The sequence below is a fragment of the Phalangium opilio genome, unplaced genomic scaffold (assembly GCF_054372755.1).
Source record: "Phalangium opilio isolate 3A_F unplaced genomic scaffold, DU_Popi_V2 ptg000070l_1, whole genome shotgun sequence".
Lineage (NCBI taxonomy): Eukaryota > Metazoa > Arthropoda > Arachnida > Opiliones > Phalangiidae > Phalangium > Phalangium opilio.
Genome location: NW_028324182.1, coordinates 4,411,034 through 4,429,268, shown reverse-complemented (window position 1 = coordinate 4,429,268; position 18,235 = coordinate 4,411,034). Strand labels below are relative to the sequence as shown.

The 18,235-nt window shown below is 33.8% G+C and overlaps 3 protein-coding genes and 1 long non-coding RNA gene across 10 annotated transcripts; 3 read left to right on the top strand and 1 right to left on the bottom strand.

The window, feature by feature from the left end:
- The first annotated feature begins 1,147 nt into the window (after positions 1–1,147).
- Positions 1,148–3,792, top strand: LOC149661178 (uncharacterized). Its single transcript, XM_089842602.1, has 8 exons — positions 1,148–1,461; positions 1,519–1,691; positions 1,758–1,940; positions 1,998–2,135; positions 2,960–3,015; positions 3,099–3,235; positions 3,311–3,435; positions 3,533–3,792. The coding sequence occupies exons 1-8, from the start codon at positions 1,338–1,340 to the stop codon at positions 3,710–3,712; spliced, it is 1,116 nt and encodes a 371-aa protein (XP_089698728.1). The 5' UTR covers positions 1,148–1,337; the 3' UTR covers positions 3,713–3,792.
- A 120-nt stretch (positions 3,793–3,912) lies between these two features.
- On the top strand, positions 3,913–13,433 carry app (Palmitoyltransferase app). 5 transcript variants are annotated; one of them, XM_089842599.1, is made up of 13 exons: positions 3,913–4,105; positions 4,588–4,962; positions 5,038–5,198; positions 5,277–5,435; positions 5,503–5,640; positions 6,890–6,941; positions 7,012–7,114; positions 7,899–8,008; positions 8,077–8,164; positions 8,253–8,397; positions 10,628–10,642; positions 10,715–10,855; positions 12,068–13,433. In XM_089842599.1, the coding sequence occupies exons 2-13, from the start codon at positions 4,751–4,753 to the stop codon at positions 12,091–12,093; spliced, it is 1,350 nt and encodes a 449-aa protein (XP_089698725.1). In that variant the 5' UTR covers positions 3,913–4,105; positions 4,588–4,750; the 3' UTR covers positions 12,094–13,433. The 5 variants fall into 5 exon arrangements, with proteins under 5 accessions (XP_089698725.1, XP_089698723.1, XP_089698727.1 ...); XM_089842597.1 differs by having other exon boundaries at positions 3,914–4,105; positions 10,715–13,433; XM_089842601.1 differs by lacking the exons at positions 10,628–10,642; positions 12,068–13,433 and adding an exon at positions 9,536–9,579 and having other exon boundaries at positions 3,914–4,105; positions 10,715–10,801.
- Positions 13,414–16,087, bottom strand: LOC149661176 (quinone oxidoreductase PIG3-like). Of its 3 annotated transcripts, XM_089842603.1 has the most exons (7): positions 15,933–16,087; positions 15,719–15,875; positions 14,638–14,797; positions 14,302–14,569; positions 14,204–14,242; positions 13,771–14,141; positions 13,414–13,682 (listed from the first exon to the last, which is right to left on the bottom strand). In XM_089842603.1, the coding sequence occupies exons 3-7, from the start codon at positions 14,770–14,772 to the stop codon at positions 13,476–13,478; spliced, it is 1,020 nt and encodes a 339-aa protein (XP_089698729.1). In that variant the 5' UTR covers positions 14,773–14,797; positions 15,719–15,875; positions 15,933–16,087; the 3' UTR covers positions 13,414–13,475. The 3 variants fall into 3 exon arrangements, with proteins under 3 accessions (XP_089698729.1, XP_089698731.1, XP_089698730.1); XM_089842605.1 differs by lacking the exons at positions 15,719–15,875; positions 15,933–16,087 and adding an exon at positions 15,175–15,306; XM_089842604.1 differs by lacking the exons at positions 15,719–15,875; positions 15,933–16,087 and having other exon boundaries at positions 14,638–15,125.
- On the top strand, positions 15,850–17,641 carry LOC149661175 (uncharacterized). Its single transcript, XR_016368802.1, has 2 exons — positions 15,850–15,987; positions 17,418–17,641. It is a non-coding gene; the product is annotated as an uncharacterized LOC149661175 (long non-coding RNA).
- The last annotated feature ends 594 nt before the right edge of the window (positions 17,642–18,235 follow it).

Below are 18,235 nucleotides of genomic sequence, written 5' to 3'. Positions count from 1 at the left end.
TGTCTTATAAAATCCTATCATTTTGGAAGTGTCTTATAAAATACTATAATTTTGGAAGTGTCTTATAAAATCCTATAATTTTGGAAGTGTCTTATAAAATCCTATAGTTTTGGAAGTGTCTTATAAAATCCTATAATTTTGGAAGTGTCTTATAAAATCCTATAATTTTGGAAGTGTCTTATAAAATCCTATAATTTTGGAAGTGTCTTATAAAATCCTATCATTTTGAAAGTCTCCTATAAAATCCTATAATTTTGGAAGTGTCTTATAAAATCCTATCATTTTGAAAGTCTCCTATAAAGTCCTATCATTTTGAAAGTCTCCTATAAGGTCCTATAATTTTGAAAGTCTCCTATAAAATCCTATCATTTTGAAAGTCTCCTATAAGGTCCTATAATTTTGAAAGTCTCCTATAAAATCCTATCATTTTAAAAGTCTCCTATAAAATCCTATAATTTTGGAAGTGTCTTATAAAATCCTATCATTTTGAAAGTCTCCTATAAAGTCCTATCATTTTGAAAGTCTCCTATAAGGTCCTATAATTTTGAAAGTCTCCTATAAAATCCTATCATTTTGAAAGTCTCCTATAAGGTCCTATAATTTTGAAAGTCTCCTATAAAATCCTATCATTTTGAAAGTCTCCTATAAAATCCTATCATTTTGATAGTCTCCTATAAGGTCCTATAATTTTGAAAGTGTCCTAAAAAATCCTATATTTTTGCATAAAGTCTTATATTTTTAAATATTTCATCGATTTCAACCCACCAAACCAATAAACCTTGAACTTTTGTGCCTTAATCAGGTGTAAGCGCTTAAAAACTTTTAATTTAGCTGCTGTTGCCAGATTAAAGGTAAAATTGGGGTAGTTAATATTTAGGTTAGCATTATTACATTATTTACTATGTTCAAGATGAAATAAAAGTTTTATTTCCCATCTAGTGTCCTATATAATCCTATAATTCTGGATAAAATCCTATATTTTCATACCTATTAATATTTTCTAAATTCGGCTCTGAGCCCTGTAATTTTTTCTTATTATTCTAGTCCTACTTTAATTCCCTCATTTGGTAGTAGCGGGAATTTATACCTGTATACTACTGAACAGTTATAAATTCCTGCTGGTAGGCATAGTAGAAGTTACATTTTTGCAGCTGTCCTTCAAAAAAAGTCCTTCTGAACTTAGTTGGGGTTTGATCATATCTGCCTTTCTTTTTCTTCTCTAATCTTTCGTTCTGTTGTTGTATCAGATAATATAAACTCAGCGACGTCTTTAACGTTTATAAGCTCTTCATAATTACCAGAAATCGTAACCCTAATTCTAATTAATCCTAAAAACAATGGGTTTAGAAAATATAGATTTGAGAAGTGACACTTTAACAAAACCAAATTTACAAATGAGAAAATGTATGGCTGAAGCTGTTGTTGGTGACGATGTTTATCGAGAGGATCCGACAGTTTTGGGTAAATTTTAATTACTAATTTAAATTATATTTAACTTATTTAACTTCTACGTAATAGAGCTAGAAAATTACTCCGCTAATTTGTTTGAAAAAGAAGCGGCTTTGTACGTTCCAACGGGAACAATGGGTAATTTAATTTCCGTTATGGCCCATTGCGATACCAGAGGTCAAGAAATTATTTTGGGTGATGAATCGCATATTCATTTGTTCGAGCAAGGTGGAATCGCTCAAGTAAATCGTTGGCTTTTCCTTTATCGTTAATAATAGTGAATATTAATTAGGATTAATTTAATTAAGGTGGCTGGCGTTCATCATCGTACTTTAAAAACGAATCAAGATGGAACTTTTAACATCGACGAATTAATTAGTAAAATTCGCAAATCTCGTGATACCCATTTGCCAATTACTGGTCTGATTGCTGTTGAAAATACTCATAATATGTGTGGTGGAACTGTTCTGCCATTATCATTTTTAGAAGAGGTAATTATGAGTAATTATAATTACGTATGATAATTTCCAACGTATGGTTTTTTTTAGGTAAGGAAAGTGTCAAAGACTTATGATATTCCAGTTCATATGGATGGAGCTAGAATTATGAACGCCGCAATTTATTTGGATAAAACTCCGGGTGATATTCTAAAATATTGTGACTCTGTTTCCGCCTGTTTGTCAAAAGTAAGTTTGAATTTAAATGCAGGGAACCCAGCGGCCATACAATTCCTATGAACCCCTTTATTTTTGAGCCTGTCCTATATTATCCTATAATTTCATGAAAGGTCCTATAATATCCTATATTTTTGACTTAGTCGAAGTTTACGTTTAGTTTAGCATCAAATATATCAAAATTTAGCTCTTTTATTGAGATTGCATTTGACTAGACACCGATATCGCTCAGGATTTTTATATATTATATTTTAATTGAGTTCCTCTTGTCAAAGTTAGATCCAATTTGTTATTTTTTGAGATTTTTCTATATAGTTTAAGCCAAAACAGTATTATATATGAGTATTTTCAGTCCCGTGTTTTCCTATAAAAACACATTTTTCTCCTATATAATCCTATAAAAACACATTTTTCTCCTATATAATCCTATAAAAACACATTTTTCTCCTATATAATCCTATAAAAACACATTTTTCTCCTATATAATCCTATAAAAACACATTTTTCTCCTATATAATCCTATAAAAACACATTTTTCTCCTATATAATCCTAAAAAAACACATTTTTCTCCTATATAATCCTATAAAAACACATTTTTCTCCTATATAATCCTATAAAAACACATTTTTCTCCTACATAATCCTACAAAAACACATTTTTCTCCTCTATTATCCTATAAAAACACATTTTTCTCCTATATGATCCTATAAGAAACATTTTTCCTATAAAAATACATTTTTCTCCTAGAAAATCCTATTATAAAATTTTGGCTGGGCTCCCTGTAAATGTTTAACGCGTTATTGTTGCGTGTTTACTTATATTTAATTATTTTTAGGGTTTAGGTTCACCGGCTGGAACAATTATCGCGGGAACGAAAGAATTTATAGCGAAGTACGTTCTGAATTTCTAATGAAGCTTAGAATTGAAAAATATAAATGTTTGTGTTATATACGATATACATATATTACACGCAGGGGTTTAAGATATAGAAAACTTCTTGGGGGTGGAATGAGGCAGTCGGGTATTTTGGCAGCTGCCGGATTATATTCTTTGAAAAAGATGGTCGAGAGATTGTCAGAGGACCACGAAAATGCTCGAAAATTAGCCGAAGGTTAAATTATTGTTTTATTTTAGCGTTTAACTGAAAATTGTTTATACAAGATGAATTTGTATTTTTTGTTTCTAGGAATTCACAACCTTGGGAGTGAAGTTGCAAAAGTAAATTTGGAACTAGTTCAAACCAATATGGTTAACGTTGCTTTTGACGACCCGAAAATAACAGCGGGAATGTTTTGTAAGCGTTTATTGGAGGTGGGTTTCTAGGCCTTGGCTCTATTATTTGGATTAGCCGCTTAGCGTAATCCAAATTGGATTACGCTAATAATAATATTTTGATTTTATATTATAGGTTAATGATAACGAACGGGAATTTATGGGTCAGGAAACTGTGACTGTAAAAGTGAATCCGCGTCCGGATCAAAAAACCGTTCGATTCGTATTCCACGCTGATGTAAACAAACACCAAGCCGATTTAGTTGTTAAAAAGGTTTGCGTTGTAATAAGAGAATTCGAGAAAACATTAAAATAAGTTTTGAAATAACAGAATTTTTAATAAAATCCATGAAAAAATGTTGTTTTCAAGTCAAATAAAGCATTATTTTGAAAGAAGCGTGGCTTTATTCAATTCAAATTTTTTTCAATTGGGTTTCCCCCGTGACGTCATCGTTACAATCAAAAGCGCCGTCTGGAAGGAATGTTTTCATTACGTTTCCGAAGAATTTCCGTGAGATCAAAGTCATTCGCCGCACGGTAATCGGAAGTTTGTTCTAGTGAACACCCTTTATTCGGAAAATTACGGTTAAGTAAGCGTTAATTGTTTCGTAAATGTGTTAGAAATAAATTCCCAATGGATAATTTCAACGTTTAATCGATTTTACTGGCCCAAAATGTCCATGAAACGACAAGGGCGCTGCGTCAATTGGTATGTTATCATTGTTACGTCCTATATTCTCCTATTGTTTTTCTTCGCATCCTAAGCCTTGGCGGGTCAGTACAGTCATTTCGTAATGGTACAGGCTAAAGCCACTCACCCAGCATCACTGTTTATGTGCATGTTATGGTCGATTATAGCCTTAAAATGGGTCGAGAGTTTTCAATTCTTAACAAAATATAAACTAATATAAACTAATTTAATCCCAATTACCAAAATTATGTAAATAATTAGTTCTATGAAAAGTAATTTGATTGTGTAATATATATAATGCTAAGATGTTGCTAGGTTTGTGTAAAATATCCTCTTAAAAAAAATCACCCGACCCTGTGATTTTTTGAACAATTTAAGGTTGAAGTTTTTACGCGCGAAGTGTGAGAAGAAATATTCCTGTAGTATTAGCAACATTGTTATTTAAAACTTGGATGACTAGTCATTTTCTGAAATTTAGGAAATTATTGGTGTAATTCTAGTTTGTTCAGCTACATGGGAGAACGTTTTCAACGAGAAACTTTCTTTTTCAAAAGACATTGTGCCTCTTGGTTTTCCTACTTTTAATACATTTACCGGCAAAGAATTCTGTTAAATTTGAGCCTTAAATTGGAAAGAATTTGGCAATGCAAAAGGTCGCGACCCATGATAAAAGAAAAAAGTTATTCTAAAGTGGTTGGAGATTCACCGTCCAAGGTTGAAAACAAAATGCCACAAGTGACCAAAAAATGGCAGGCCTTTCCAGGCCGAAATAAATTTTATTGCGATGGGCGGATTATGATGGCCAAACAAACGGGAGTGTTTTATTTTACAGTTGGTCTAATAGTAGTTACGTGCACTTTATTTTTTGTATTTGAGTAAGTTATTTTATAAATACAAGTTCAGGAACGGTAGATTGTAAACCTGATTTGTTTGAAAACAATTTACCGTAGCTGTCCTTTTCTATGGGAAAACACTCATCCAGTTGTGCCAGTCACTTCGGCAGTTTTGTTCCTTTTTGCACTATCAACTCTTTTAAGAACGAGTTTTAGCGATCCTGGAATCATTCCTAGAGCGACACCGGATGAAGCGGCTGATATAGAAAAACAAATTGGTGCGATAAACGTCATTTTCTTGTTATATAAATTCCTTACCAAACTAAATCTATTACCGTTATTTTTGAAAACCAAAGAAGTTCCAAATGGATCTAGTTCACCCACTCTTCGTCCTCCACCCAGGACGAAAGAAATAGTCATCAGAGGTCAAACTGTCAAATTAAAATATTGTTTTACTTGCAAGATATTTCGTCCTCCTAGGGCCTCTCATTGTAGTCTCTGCGATAATTGCGTCGGTAATGAAAAATACTCAATTCTACTGAAAATTCCAAACACGTAATTATGATGGAATATTGTTTTCAGAGCGCTTTGATCATCACTGCCCTTGGGTGGGCAATTGCGTTGGAAAACGCAATTACCGTTATTTTTACATGTTTATAATGTCCCTGGCATTTTTATGCGTCTTTATTTTTGTATGCGTAATAACGCATCTAGTAATGTGTAGGTTATTTCGATCATCTTATTTTCTTTATGGTTTGTACAAACCTGCTGAACTTTATAGTTTATAGTTTATAGCTAGGTGTGGTTAAGTAACCAGACCTGCTTTTTGGGATAAAGTTTGTGTGCGTGTGCGTGTTTGTCTGTGGACCCCATGTGCTGCGAAAAACAAGTGTGTGCAGCTTTCTGCTTGTATTGGGAAAGCAAGAAATTGGTATTATAATAGTGTTCACTTTGGAGCTTTCAAGAAGCGTATTGTAACAACTTTACCTCACACTAATTTAAAGACGGAAACCAAGTTAATTTGTCTAAGGATGGGGAATATTTTTATTACAATGCCAAAGGGGATAAAAATTGATAAAGTAGTCTTCCAACACGCTGAATTGTGATATACGTTGTTTGTATAGGTTCAATTGTTTTTGCTGATTTCTGTGAGATACGTTTTCTATAGAATGTTGGAATTTATATTTGTGAGTCTGTTCGTGTTTGTGTACACTAAAAACAAGCTTTTGTAGAAATTGGATAGTAAAAGATCCGCACCGCACACAGCTCCCTTAATTCTGTTAACCTTATCTCCTCCACTGCCAGCTTGAAAAGAGTAAGAGGGTACAAGAGCGTATAGTAACAACAATTTTATCTTACACTAACTAATTTAAAGACTAGAACGAAGTTAATCTGTATAGGTTTTTGTGCGAATTGTAAATTGGTTCGTTTTTTACTTCAGGGTAAAAGAATTTTCAAATTCTAAAAAGGTTTTTCCCTCTAAACCCCTGAGTTCCGCGCCTTCAACGAACGTTCCGCCTAAATCTATATTATTTCTTATTCTATAACGTGTAAGAACAGTACAACCTAACTGCCCGCGTGATTTGTATGTTTGTGTTTAAATATTGATTGAGTTGAAGCTATAATTCTTTGAGTAAGCACGTACATAGAAGAACTTAAATGTACACCGTCCGTATATTGCCTTAGCTAGTTCAAAAACACGGGTACTGTTTACTTCGATAGCACACGCGAAACTTGCATTCCCTCCCCACCCACCCAAAACCACACCTAGCCAAAAGGAAACTTCATTTGAGTGACCTGTTAGATTATAAAATTAAATTAAATTAGTAATATTGAAATTTCACGTTTAAGAAGTCAAAAACTCAATTTTATTTTCGATAAACGTTCAAAAGAAACCGTCAGATTTTGTACAAACTTAAAATACCGCTATTTGTTTGGGGTTTTAAATGATATTTTAACTTCGCTTTAGTATCCAAGGAGAGTCAAAGTTTTCTCGACGCGGTGAAAGATTCTCCAGCTAGATATCCTTTTTTTTCTCTTAATCTAATCTTAAATAAAACTCTTAAAATTTACCTTAACGCTAAAAATCACTGTAATTGAAGGAGTTATTTGTTTTTTTTCCGTCTGGTCAATCTTGGGACTGGCAGGCTTTCATACGTATTTAACAACTTCCAACCAAACGACGAACGAAGATGTGAGACCCAAAAATAAAATTTAGGGGTGTGCGAATACCACTTTTTGGGTATCGAACCGGTTATCGAATACCAAAAAATTTTCCTTATCAAATACCGAATCGAATAGTTTATTCCAAATCGAATACCAAATAGTTGGGCCTTGGTAATTTTTTTTCCTTCCCGATTAATCGCGAATAGTTAAGCCTAGTAACCGCGAATATTTAACCCTAATATTCGCGAATAGTTAAGCCTAGTAACCGCGAATATTTAACCCTAATATTCGCGAATACTAGGCCAACTATTCGCGGTTAATCGGGTAGTAACCCTAATATTCGCCAATAGTCAATACAAAGCAAGGAGAAGAACATTAGAAGCTCCTAAATTTCAAAATACCCCTCCTCATTGGTGGTCAAGTATTTCTTAAAATTTTCCTATGCACTTGCTGGTAGTTTTTGATGGGAGACAAAAAAAATTGGGATGATATTTTTCTAAAATAAGGTGGGTCTCTCTAGAGCCAAGGACCTAAATTTATGGTAGTGAACTTTAACCGAATAGTCAGTTCGGTATTCGATATTCGAATTGAATAGTGAAAATGGGCTTATTGAATACCGAATCGAATTATTCGGTTCGGTATTCGATAGAATTATTCGGTTCGGTATTCGATCGAATTATTCGGTTCGGTATTCGATCGAATTATTCGGTTCGGTATTCGATCGAATTATTCGATTGAAACGGTTAACCGCACACCTCTAATAAAATTCAATTTATCGGTCTATTTACTAAAATTTAAAATGAACTCTTTAGATTAAAGGATCATTTTCGTCTAAAAGAGGTCAAGATACTTTCAACCCTTATAGTTACGGGTCCGTTTTTCTTAATTGTTTATCAGTTTTATGCGGTCCTACACCCCCTAGGTACGGTACAAACAAAATTTTATGTTAAAAAACGAAGCGAAAACTTATCGGAATAATTACTTTTTAAGCCTGATAGATAGGAGGGGTATCGTAGTACCAGATGGGCAAGGCATTCCTCGAGGAAATTATGGTACCGTCAGGATTGCGCCACCTAAAGTACAATTCTCTTATTTAATTAACCCCCGAAAATTATTTAATTAATATTACCTACCGGATAATTTTCAACATCCTCCTTTTTATTTAGCAGAATTCTAACAGCAACTCGACGGTAATTCCTGTAGAGCCTCTAATAGCGACTGCTAGACCAGTTTCAACAAATATCACGACAAACGGGAGTTACCACGCCATGATTAGAGATAATTCTTATCAAAATCATTCTGGACATCATGGTGAGACTCTTTTTTTACTTTATTCTTAGTCAAAATTATGGGGGGATTAGCGAAAGAATTGAAGAGAAAAATGAAATGTCAGCGACGATTTTCTAGTATTTATACTCAATATCGTTCGTGTTGTTTGTCACACCCTGATAATTTTTCATTGCATTTAACCCTAATATTTACCGATATAAGTTTTACCACCCAAAGCCGCCAGTGTATAAAAAATTAAAAATCATTTTGGAAAAAATTGGTTTTTCCCAAATTACATTGCACGCTAATGTAGCATGCTCCTTTTTCAATTCAACAGTTAATTGTTATTGGTATCCCTTCACGTTTGCTCTTATAATATTTAAAGAGAAAAATATAACTGATTAAAAAAATAAATAAGACAGTTGAGTTAATTGTAGTTTTGGATTTTCCAATTCTTTCTTAAATGTTCCTGGCACAATATTAAATAATCTTAAAAAGGGACTGTAAAGAAGGCATCGGCGGGTGGGTAAAAATTATTTGAAATACGTCAGAGGCACCACGTGACCGAGGAGAGGCGTGGGTGGTTCAAAGAAGCTTAGTTCGTTTTATTTCGAAAATTACCACTTAATGGAATTAGCCTTATTCCTTATCAGCGCCACCTACCCATAGCGGCGACTTTGAGAACTACTGTAAGCGGCAAGCCAATCAGATGTCGCTAAAATCTGGTGACGTCACTGACTGGCACTCTCGGGTCTTACCAAAAATGACGTCACCAGATTTTAGCGACATCTGATTGGCTTGCCGCTTACAGTAGTTCTCAAAGTCACCGCTATGGGTAGATGGCGCTGATCAGGAATAAGGCTAATTGGCGCTGCAATCTCGCGAAAAACAAGGACTAGATGTTAACTAGTTCCATTCCATGAGGAGCCTTTGTATCTTGGTATCACGTGATGTCTGTGACGTATTTCAAATAATTTATACCCACCCGCCGATGCCTTCTTTGCAGTCCCTTTAACGCCACTACCACCAGCTCAGGAGTCGGATTAAAGATTTAGATATTGAAACGAAAAAAAAAAAAAAAAATAAACCTCCGATAGTCTATAGTTTCTTTTAGTACCACACTTTTCCTACTACATGATAAAAAGAAATGGAAGTTCAGAGGGTAATCTCTGATTTTTAGGTCGATAGTGTTTTGTTCCCTTCCATAGAACTGGAAGTGAAATCGTAAGTATTTTATCCTCTAATGAAAAAATAGCGCACAGCAGAACGTGCATGAATTTTACAGTATTTTAGTTGAACCCTTTTATTCACTCGTGCACGATGGAACTTCGTTTTTTTTTTTTTAATTTTAAGATTATCTCGTTTGTTAATTATGTTAATTTACGGAATGGTTTACGTTAATGAGTTTTGGTTTATTAATGGCTTACTGAGCTGGTTTGTTTTCTTTTTTTTTTTTTTAACATAGAAATATAAAAATTCGACGTAAATTAATTTTTAAACCAACAATATAAAAATGAAATTTTTTTAAGGGTGGGCGAATACTCGTCTAAAACGAATAATTCGATCGAATATCGATATCGAGACGAATAACCGTCTCGGTATTCGTTTGAACCCATTTTTACTATTCGTACGAATATCGAATACCGACTTTACTATTCGATAAATATTCGACAACCAATTTCGTAAAGGGCCAAGGCCTAACTCCGCTATTTTTGGTACCAAGATGTGTACAAAATGTGAAATATTAACCCCTAAAAATATACTTTCACTAAAAGCATAGTCATTTTCATTCCCGAATAAATATTTTGTAAAAAATTGTTACTAACAACCTCCTTTAGTACTTCGCCAATAACAGGCCTTGATATTCGACAAGTATTCGCGAATAATAGGCCTAATATTCGCGAATAGTAGGCTTAATATTCGCGAGTAGTAGGCTTAATATTCGCGAATAGTAGGCTTAATATTCGCGAATAGTAGGCTTAATATTCGCGAATAGTAGGCTTAATATTCGCGAATGGTAGGCCTAATATTCGATATTCGATTAAAAAATCATTATTCGTCTCGGTATTCGATAAGAAAATTTTTGGGTATTCGATATTCGTCTCGATAGTAAAAAAGTGGTATTCGCCCATGCTTATCAAATTTTTACTTTTAAGTAACTTAATTAGTGATGCATTTTCCGTGAAATTAGATTTTTTTTTTCTCGTAAGATAAACCTATAATGTATATCGTTTAAACTTTTCTTTAACGCTGCTATAAAATTTTCTGACAGTTTGCGCAATGTTCGGTAGGTTTAGTTGATAAATTTGATCAAACGTTTAAAATTAAATTAAAACACTTTATAAAATTTGTTATTTAGGCACTGAGCTTCGTAATCCGGTTGCCATAGTCGCTCCGATGATTAACGAGACTCGAAGCTCCTCCTCCGCTAATCAGCAGCCAATCACAAACTCTCATTCGGTGGTGCCGCACGATCACGATACTGACATTTTCAACGCAGGTAGCACACTTTCTTTAGTGAAACAAAGTACAGTTTAGCGGTGTACATTAATTCGTTAATTCGTTAATTTCTAAATATATATACGTAACGTATACATCCCCTCGCTTTCAAAAATGAAATGACAAACTTTAGTGTCTATATAAATAAATAAATAAAAAACGATAGAGCTTTGATACTCGTTCGAAATAAAAAAAATAAATAAAAAACAAACAAACAAACAAACAAACAAACAAAAATACCTTTTAAACGAAACCTTGCACGTGCAATCAGTGACTTTATTGTCTTCCGTTGCGTTGTTTGCCACGTTGCTATCCTTAATCTGCGTTGTTCAAATGCGACACACTTCGTAAAATGGATGAAAACTAACTTGCCTTAAAGGTGCTGTGATGCTATATCTGAAAAAAAAAAAAAAAAAAAATATATAAAAATCCAACTATACGCGTATTCAGTATTACTTTAGCGCAGATTTGTGAATACATTATATAACAAAAAAAATGAAAGTTTAGATAAAGCTGAATTGCGTCCATTTTAGTGGGGGTTTTTTGCGTAATTCATAACAAAAAAAAAACAAATATTAATATTTAAAGAAAAAAAAAAGGAAATGTGCCAATCGTAGTTGCGACAAAATGAAAAAAAGATCGAGATGATTATAGAAAATTTAATTTAACGTATCTTTTTTTGGGGGAGGGGGGGGTTTCTTGAAATGTTGTTAACTTTACATTTACACTATTTTTTAATTCAAATTCTTTATATTAAATCAATCGTTAACAAATTAATTAAGTCAATTGGGGAATAAATTATAGTTTAAAGATAATAGGTCTACGTTGTTTAGGTTGTCTCGTTTACCGTGGTTGTGTCTAATCTAATATTATTATTTACAATAACCCGTTATCATCTCTTCCCTCAAAAAAATAGTATACCGAGCTTTGTGTCAAAGAAATAGTGAAACGTCTCCAATTTAATTTAATTTCATGAAATTTTCTTAAATTTATGAATCACCGAAAGTTGTGTACGAAAATTAACAAAATTGATGTGGAAACAATTTTGTCAATTCTCGCCTACATTTTAAGCTGGCTGCGGCTTTAATCGTAAGCTTCGCTTTTAATTCGCTTAATTTTTTTTTAAAACCATTTTTATTCAGTTTAATTAATCATTAGTCTCAAACCAAAAAGTTTTAATTAATTTAATTATATACTTTTTTTTTGTTTTTAGCTCAATTCCATATACACAGAGTATAAAAAAAAAACCAACAGTTTAAATAGTAAAATATTTTTAAAAGATGGGGATCAACTTGTAACTTGTAGTCTTTCCGCTAGAATTCTGTAAGAGTTCAAAATTTAAATATAAAGATGCGCGTTGAACATCTTAAAAAAAAGTGACACGCGTTACCTAAAGCTTTAAAATTAGGGCTGTGCGGGTACTCGAAAATGACGGGTACTCGACTTCCTAGGACGAGTCCTGGAAAACCCGGGTCCTGGTCCAAGGCCTAAAATTACCCGTTTAGGGCTTGTCGAGTCCATTTTTCTTTACCAATTCTTAATAGCCAACTTTATCAGCTACTGATAAAAACGTTTTCATATTTAAAAAAGTTAAAATTACTATTAATGTTTAGTTTTGAAACAGTTAGAAAAAAAAAACAGAATGTTTTAAGAGCAAATTTGACGAATTTTGGGCTCGGATTAAGAATTTTGGACTCGAAACCATGTTTTTTGGACTCGAAAATGGACTCGAAACCATGTTTTAAGGACTCGATGGACTCGACGAGTCCTGCAAAATTGGACTCGAGGACTCGACGAGTCCGCTTTTCCAGGACTCGGACTCGGACTCGAAACCTAAAAATGAGGACTCGCACACCTCTATTTAAAATCCAATTTTAATAAATAATTTTCTTTTTATATTGAATTTAAAAACTTAAATAACTTAATAATAATAATAATAAATTTTTGGGGGAAATGATTTAACTCTTCTTAATTTATTAATTTATTAATTGTTATTGGTGAGTAGGATTTGTAATTGGTTTTTTTTTCTAATTAGCAGAGCGGTTTAATTTGAAAATAATTAAAAGGGGTGCTGATCTTAATTTATCTAGAAAGGTAAATAAATAATTTGGTTTGTAGATAATTGTAAATTTGAGGGTAATATATAAAAAGAGATATCAATGACTGCAGTTTTTGGTATCGTATCTCGTCGCATTGTTGAAAAATTTAACGAGTTGAAAATTTCAACTCGTTGTTTTAAGCCAGTTTATTTTCGTTCTTGATTGGTGTAAATTATTTCGAAAAATTACTAAATTAGACATTTCGCCGCGTTAAATTAATAATGTCGCTTACGAGAAATAGCGTTACTTAGTAATCAATCCCCTTTGTTAGTTTGTTTTGTACAAATATAAATTTCCTCGGGTATTATATTCTTTGTAAATAAATGGCAGCACCAAAGTAACGATACGATATTACCTGGTTTTAAACCCTCATCCCCCCTTTAAATGAAGATAAATATGTTTCGATGTAAATTTCACCCAATTCAGTGGATAAAAAAAAAATAAGAACAAATAATAAAAATTTAAGATAATGAAAGTATATTTAATCTCCTTATTATTATTTATGCAAATTACATAAGTAAATCAAACATCTTCCGTCACTAAGACGGGAGTCTCTTCGCTTTGAATTTGTATAACTATTTTTCCAATATTTTTATTGTCTTCCATGCGTTGATGAGCTTCACCCAATTTTCCAAAAGGTAAAACCGAATCTATTATCGGTTTCAATTTTCCACTTTCAAAATGAGGCAAGATATTTTCCGCGAAACTTTTAACGAGTTTCGCTTTATACTGCGATAAAATAAATAAGCGGAAAATTCCGTTAAAAATTTTTGAGGTTGACGAAAAATGTAGTTAATACATATAAAAGCTAAAAGACCTCTTTGCTTCTGGTTCGTAAAGTTGTGCCTTCTATTTTAAGTCTTTTACCCAAAACGTATCTTAGAAGACCGGGACTGGCATCTACGCCTCCCATTAAACCGTAAACGACCCAATGACCTTCAAAAGCTATGGCTTCTAGATTTTGTTGGGAGTAACTACCACCGATGCAATCCAAAATAAGGTTAGCTCCTTTTCCATCGGTTATACTTTTAACTTCCTGCGCAAATTCTTTCTCTTTATAATTTATTCCCTCGATAGCTCCCAATGACTTTGCCACGTCAATTTTTTCATTGGAACCAGCCGTTACTATCGATTTAACATTAGCTAGTTGACAAAGTTGAATAGCCGCTGTTGCCACTCCGCTTCCCCCTGAAAGTTATCGTTTAATTCGTATTTTTTAAAGAAATAATGTCAATTGTTTTAATTTGTACCAGCGTGAATCAAAACAAAGTCGTTCGGTTGAACATTCCCTAAAAATTGAAGTAAGGTATGAATAACGCGTTATTTTAGAGGTGGGTAATCATTATACCAACGATATGTAATAGTTGATAAGCGGTTAGCCATGTTTCGGGGATAGCCGCTGCTTGGTCAAAGCTCAGTCCAGATGGTACTGGCATTACGTGTTCTTCGTGTACAGCGACAAACTCGGCGTTACCACCACCGGACAGCAAAGCCATGACCTTGTCACCTACTTTCCATGGCTTTTCACATTCGGGATGGAGTTCGTGGACAAATCCAGCGGCTTCAAGGCCAAGAATTTTACTTTCCCCAGCTGGAGGATCATATTTTCCTTGACGCTGTAAGAATTTTGATTATTTTGAAAGCGAACTCTAAAATGATAAAAAACATTTTGGTCATTTTTAACTTGTAACGTGTCAGCTCTATTTATGGCACTGGCGATCACTCTGATTAAAATTTCTTTCGGTCGAAGAATGGGAATTGGCGCGTTGCCGATAAAAATGTTTTTTGGCGGTCCATTTTCATAATCAGCAGCCCTCATTTTCAAATGTTATACAAGAGTGACTCTTTGGGGATGAAATAAAAAACGGTTTATAAAAATTATATCCAGTTATTTGAGAGTAGAGGATAAGAGGATCACGTGTTATAATCTATGATTTCCCCCGCCCATGAATCTATAGGGAGCTAACAACTGGCTGGGGCGAAGAGATAGACGTCACTCAGCCCCTCTCTGGTTGGCATTTTTGCGCGTAGAATACTGTTTCCAACCATAAGGGGGGATGAAACTCCAGTAAGAGATAGAAGGGTGTGACGTTTCAGGGTCAGAACTGTTAGCTCCCTATACAACTAGTTATATAGATTCATGGTCATCCTAATCCTAAATCTGCCTGGTCATGGTTTAGTTGAAGTGTTTTATCAAAAGTAATTAAAGGGTTAACAATACGTGTTATTATTGTTAGATCAAAGAGGGTTGACAGTTTGGTTAGATAACGGCAGGAGTTCATAATAACCCCCCCCCCCCGAAGGGGGTTATTATGAACTCCTGATAACGGCGTGTTCTGCTTGTAAGTTGTAGCAGAAGTATATAATACTTCTCTTCGAGAGAAGTGTAGCACAATGCGGGGTAAGTGTAACGTCATTCTTCCCAACATCGTAACATTTGGAGAAAGGTTACTAAACTGAATCACATACGCGATAAATAATTCCCTCATCGTTACTCTCTAAGAGCTTAACTAATTGCCAAGTCGCGCTTGAGGATTTTTGGCCCACTACCCCAAGACGAGGTTTGTGGTTGATTGCTGGGGATTTGGTGCCAAACAGTTATAGAATTCACCTTAAGGTGCGATGCCCATCTGAAGTTTGATGAGCAGGAGAGCCAAAAAAGGGGGTGAGCCTGGGAAGAATGACTTTACATAACTAAAGTATTAAGAGGATACTGTGTGTCACACTTCTTCTATTATCCCCTTCTGGTTGTAGGTAGTCTTTACCATAAGCTAGGTTCCATAAGTATGACACATGTCCAGTACATTTTAATTTTCACGCGAGTGTTTCCAGCGCTGGTAGCCAGGCGGCTCTAGTATCGACTTGTCTACTTTTCAGTATAGGGAGTTGCACATCCTACAGTCCATGAGTCACTTTCTGTACCTGAACCGATTCAAATAAATAAATAAATTGACTACATTCGGTTTTGCAGCGCCTCACCGTCACCACTGCACCAGTCACCAGGAGTTTTAATACGTCACTTCGTGATGATAACGTAGGCTCGGTTAAGACTAAAGTACAGAAAAAACCAAACTTATCTAACGGTGCCTAAGGTCAAAAATCACTAAAAGCCCAGTCGGGTGAAACGGCGATAGAGACAATGTTGCCCTGTTTTAATTCTGTCTTATTGTGTTTTTATGCTGTTTTAGAGCATTTTTATGCTGTTTTATTGTGTTTTTATGCTGTTATATTGTTTTTATGCTGTTTAATATGTTTTTATGCTAATTTATTATGTTTTTATGCTAATTTATTGTGTTTTTATGCTGTTTTATTGTGTTTTATGCTGTTTTATTGTACTTTTATGCTGTTTATTGTGTTTTTATGCTGTTTATTGTTTTTATGCTTTTTTATTGTGTTTTATACTGTTTTATTGTGTGTTTATGCTGTTTTATTGTGGTTTTATGCTGTTTTATTGTGTGTTTATGCTGTTTAATGTGTATTTATGCTGTTTTATTGTGTTTTTATGTTGTTTTATGCTACATTATTGTGTTTTATGCTGTTTTATTGTGTTCTATGCTGTTCTTTTGTGTTTTATGCCTTTTTATTGTGTTTTTACGCTGTTTAATATGTGTTTATGCGGTTTATTGTGTATTTATGCTGTTTTAATGTGTTTTATGTTGTGTTATTTTATTTTTATGTCGTTTTATTGTCGTTTATGGTGTTCTTTGCTGTTTTATTGTGTTCTTTGATATTTTATTTTGTTTTATGCTGTCTTATTGTGTTTTATGCTGTTTTATTGTGTTTTATGCTGTTTTAATGTGTTTTATGTTGTGTTTTGTGTTTTTATGTCGTTTTATTGTGGTTTATTGTGGTTTATTGTGGTTTATGGTGTTCTTTGCTGTTTTATTGTGTTATTTGCTATTTTATTTTGTTTTATGCTGTCTTATTGCGTTTTATGCTGTTTTATTGTGTTTTATGCTGTTTAAAGTTATAATATTAGTTAGAAATCTCTGCGTTATTCCACAGTTAAAAAATATGTTTGATATTCCCTATAGCTTTTTCTCGCAGAATGGACATTTAGGACTAAGGTTGTACAATCTTGAAGCTAAAACTGGTAGCGTTATATTACGTATAGCTAAAACACGGGTGCCATACAGGATTTAGTTTAAAATTTAAATTATTTGGTTTCTCAAATATCGCTAAAAATCTGTATCTTAGTTGTTCGGGTTGTGGGTTAGTTAATTCTTTAAACTAACAAGGGAGATGGTTTCGAGTACGCGTCGAGTGTTATACTTCTCAGGATATTAAAGGGGCTGTCCGAACCGCGGGGCAAACGACGGTCTTCCTCACAGAACCTAGCTTTAACTTCTGATATTTGTTACTGAGTTTCAGTATAAAATTAAATTGCTAATTAAAGCATTCCAAGTATTAATACTAGTGTTTATGACGATAATGTTTTAAAAATGATCTTTTCTAATTTCAAAGAAAAATACAAGCATCTGCCGCATCATGAGCCTATTGACGTCTTCTTCCCAGTGCCAAGCAGAAGGGACGGGGTCGACGCCATTCTGTGATAAAGGAGGGCTTCTCATAACACACGATGCGAGCAAGCTTCAACGAAGTTTTTTTTTGTTTTTATATCTATATACTTTTGTTTATACTTCATAAATGTAGTATAGAATAAATAAATTGTTCGTCGATTTAATGAATCTCTTTTTTTATTCTTTTTCTTGTCAATTAATTAAGTTACAGGCATACATAGCATTTTAAAATGCATTAATTAGAATAAAATGGATTGGGAATATGGTAATCACTTTAGCACTGTTAAAGGCAGCGCGTCGAGGGGCTATTCACTAATGAAAATTTTCCTTTATTGCTGATTTTTAAAAAGGATAGGGATTCATTGGTGATTTAAAATGGATGGGGATTAATGGTGCGTCTGGATTACGAGTAATCATCGAGGGGCTACTCACTAAAAACTTGTTAGCGATTTTAAACGGGATTGGGATTGTGGGTAACTTATTGGCTACGTGTTGTTATTATTTTACTTGATATGAGCGAATAGTTAAGAATTCACACATTTGACGCTAGGGGCGCTGTATACGTAGTTACGTATTTACTGACATCTAAAACATGATAAAATTCTGTTAGACATTCGTGTAAGCAATAGATAGTTCATAAATTGCCGCTAGGGGCGCTTAATACGTAGTTACGTATTTACTGACATCTAAAACATGATAAAATTCTACCTGACATTCGTGTAAGCAATAGATAGTTCATAAATTGCCGCTAGGGGCGCTGTA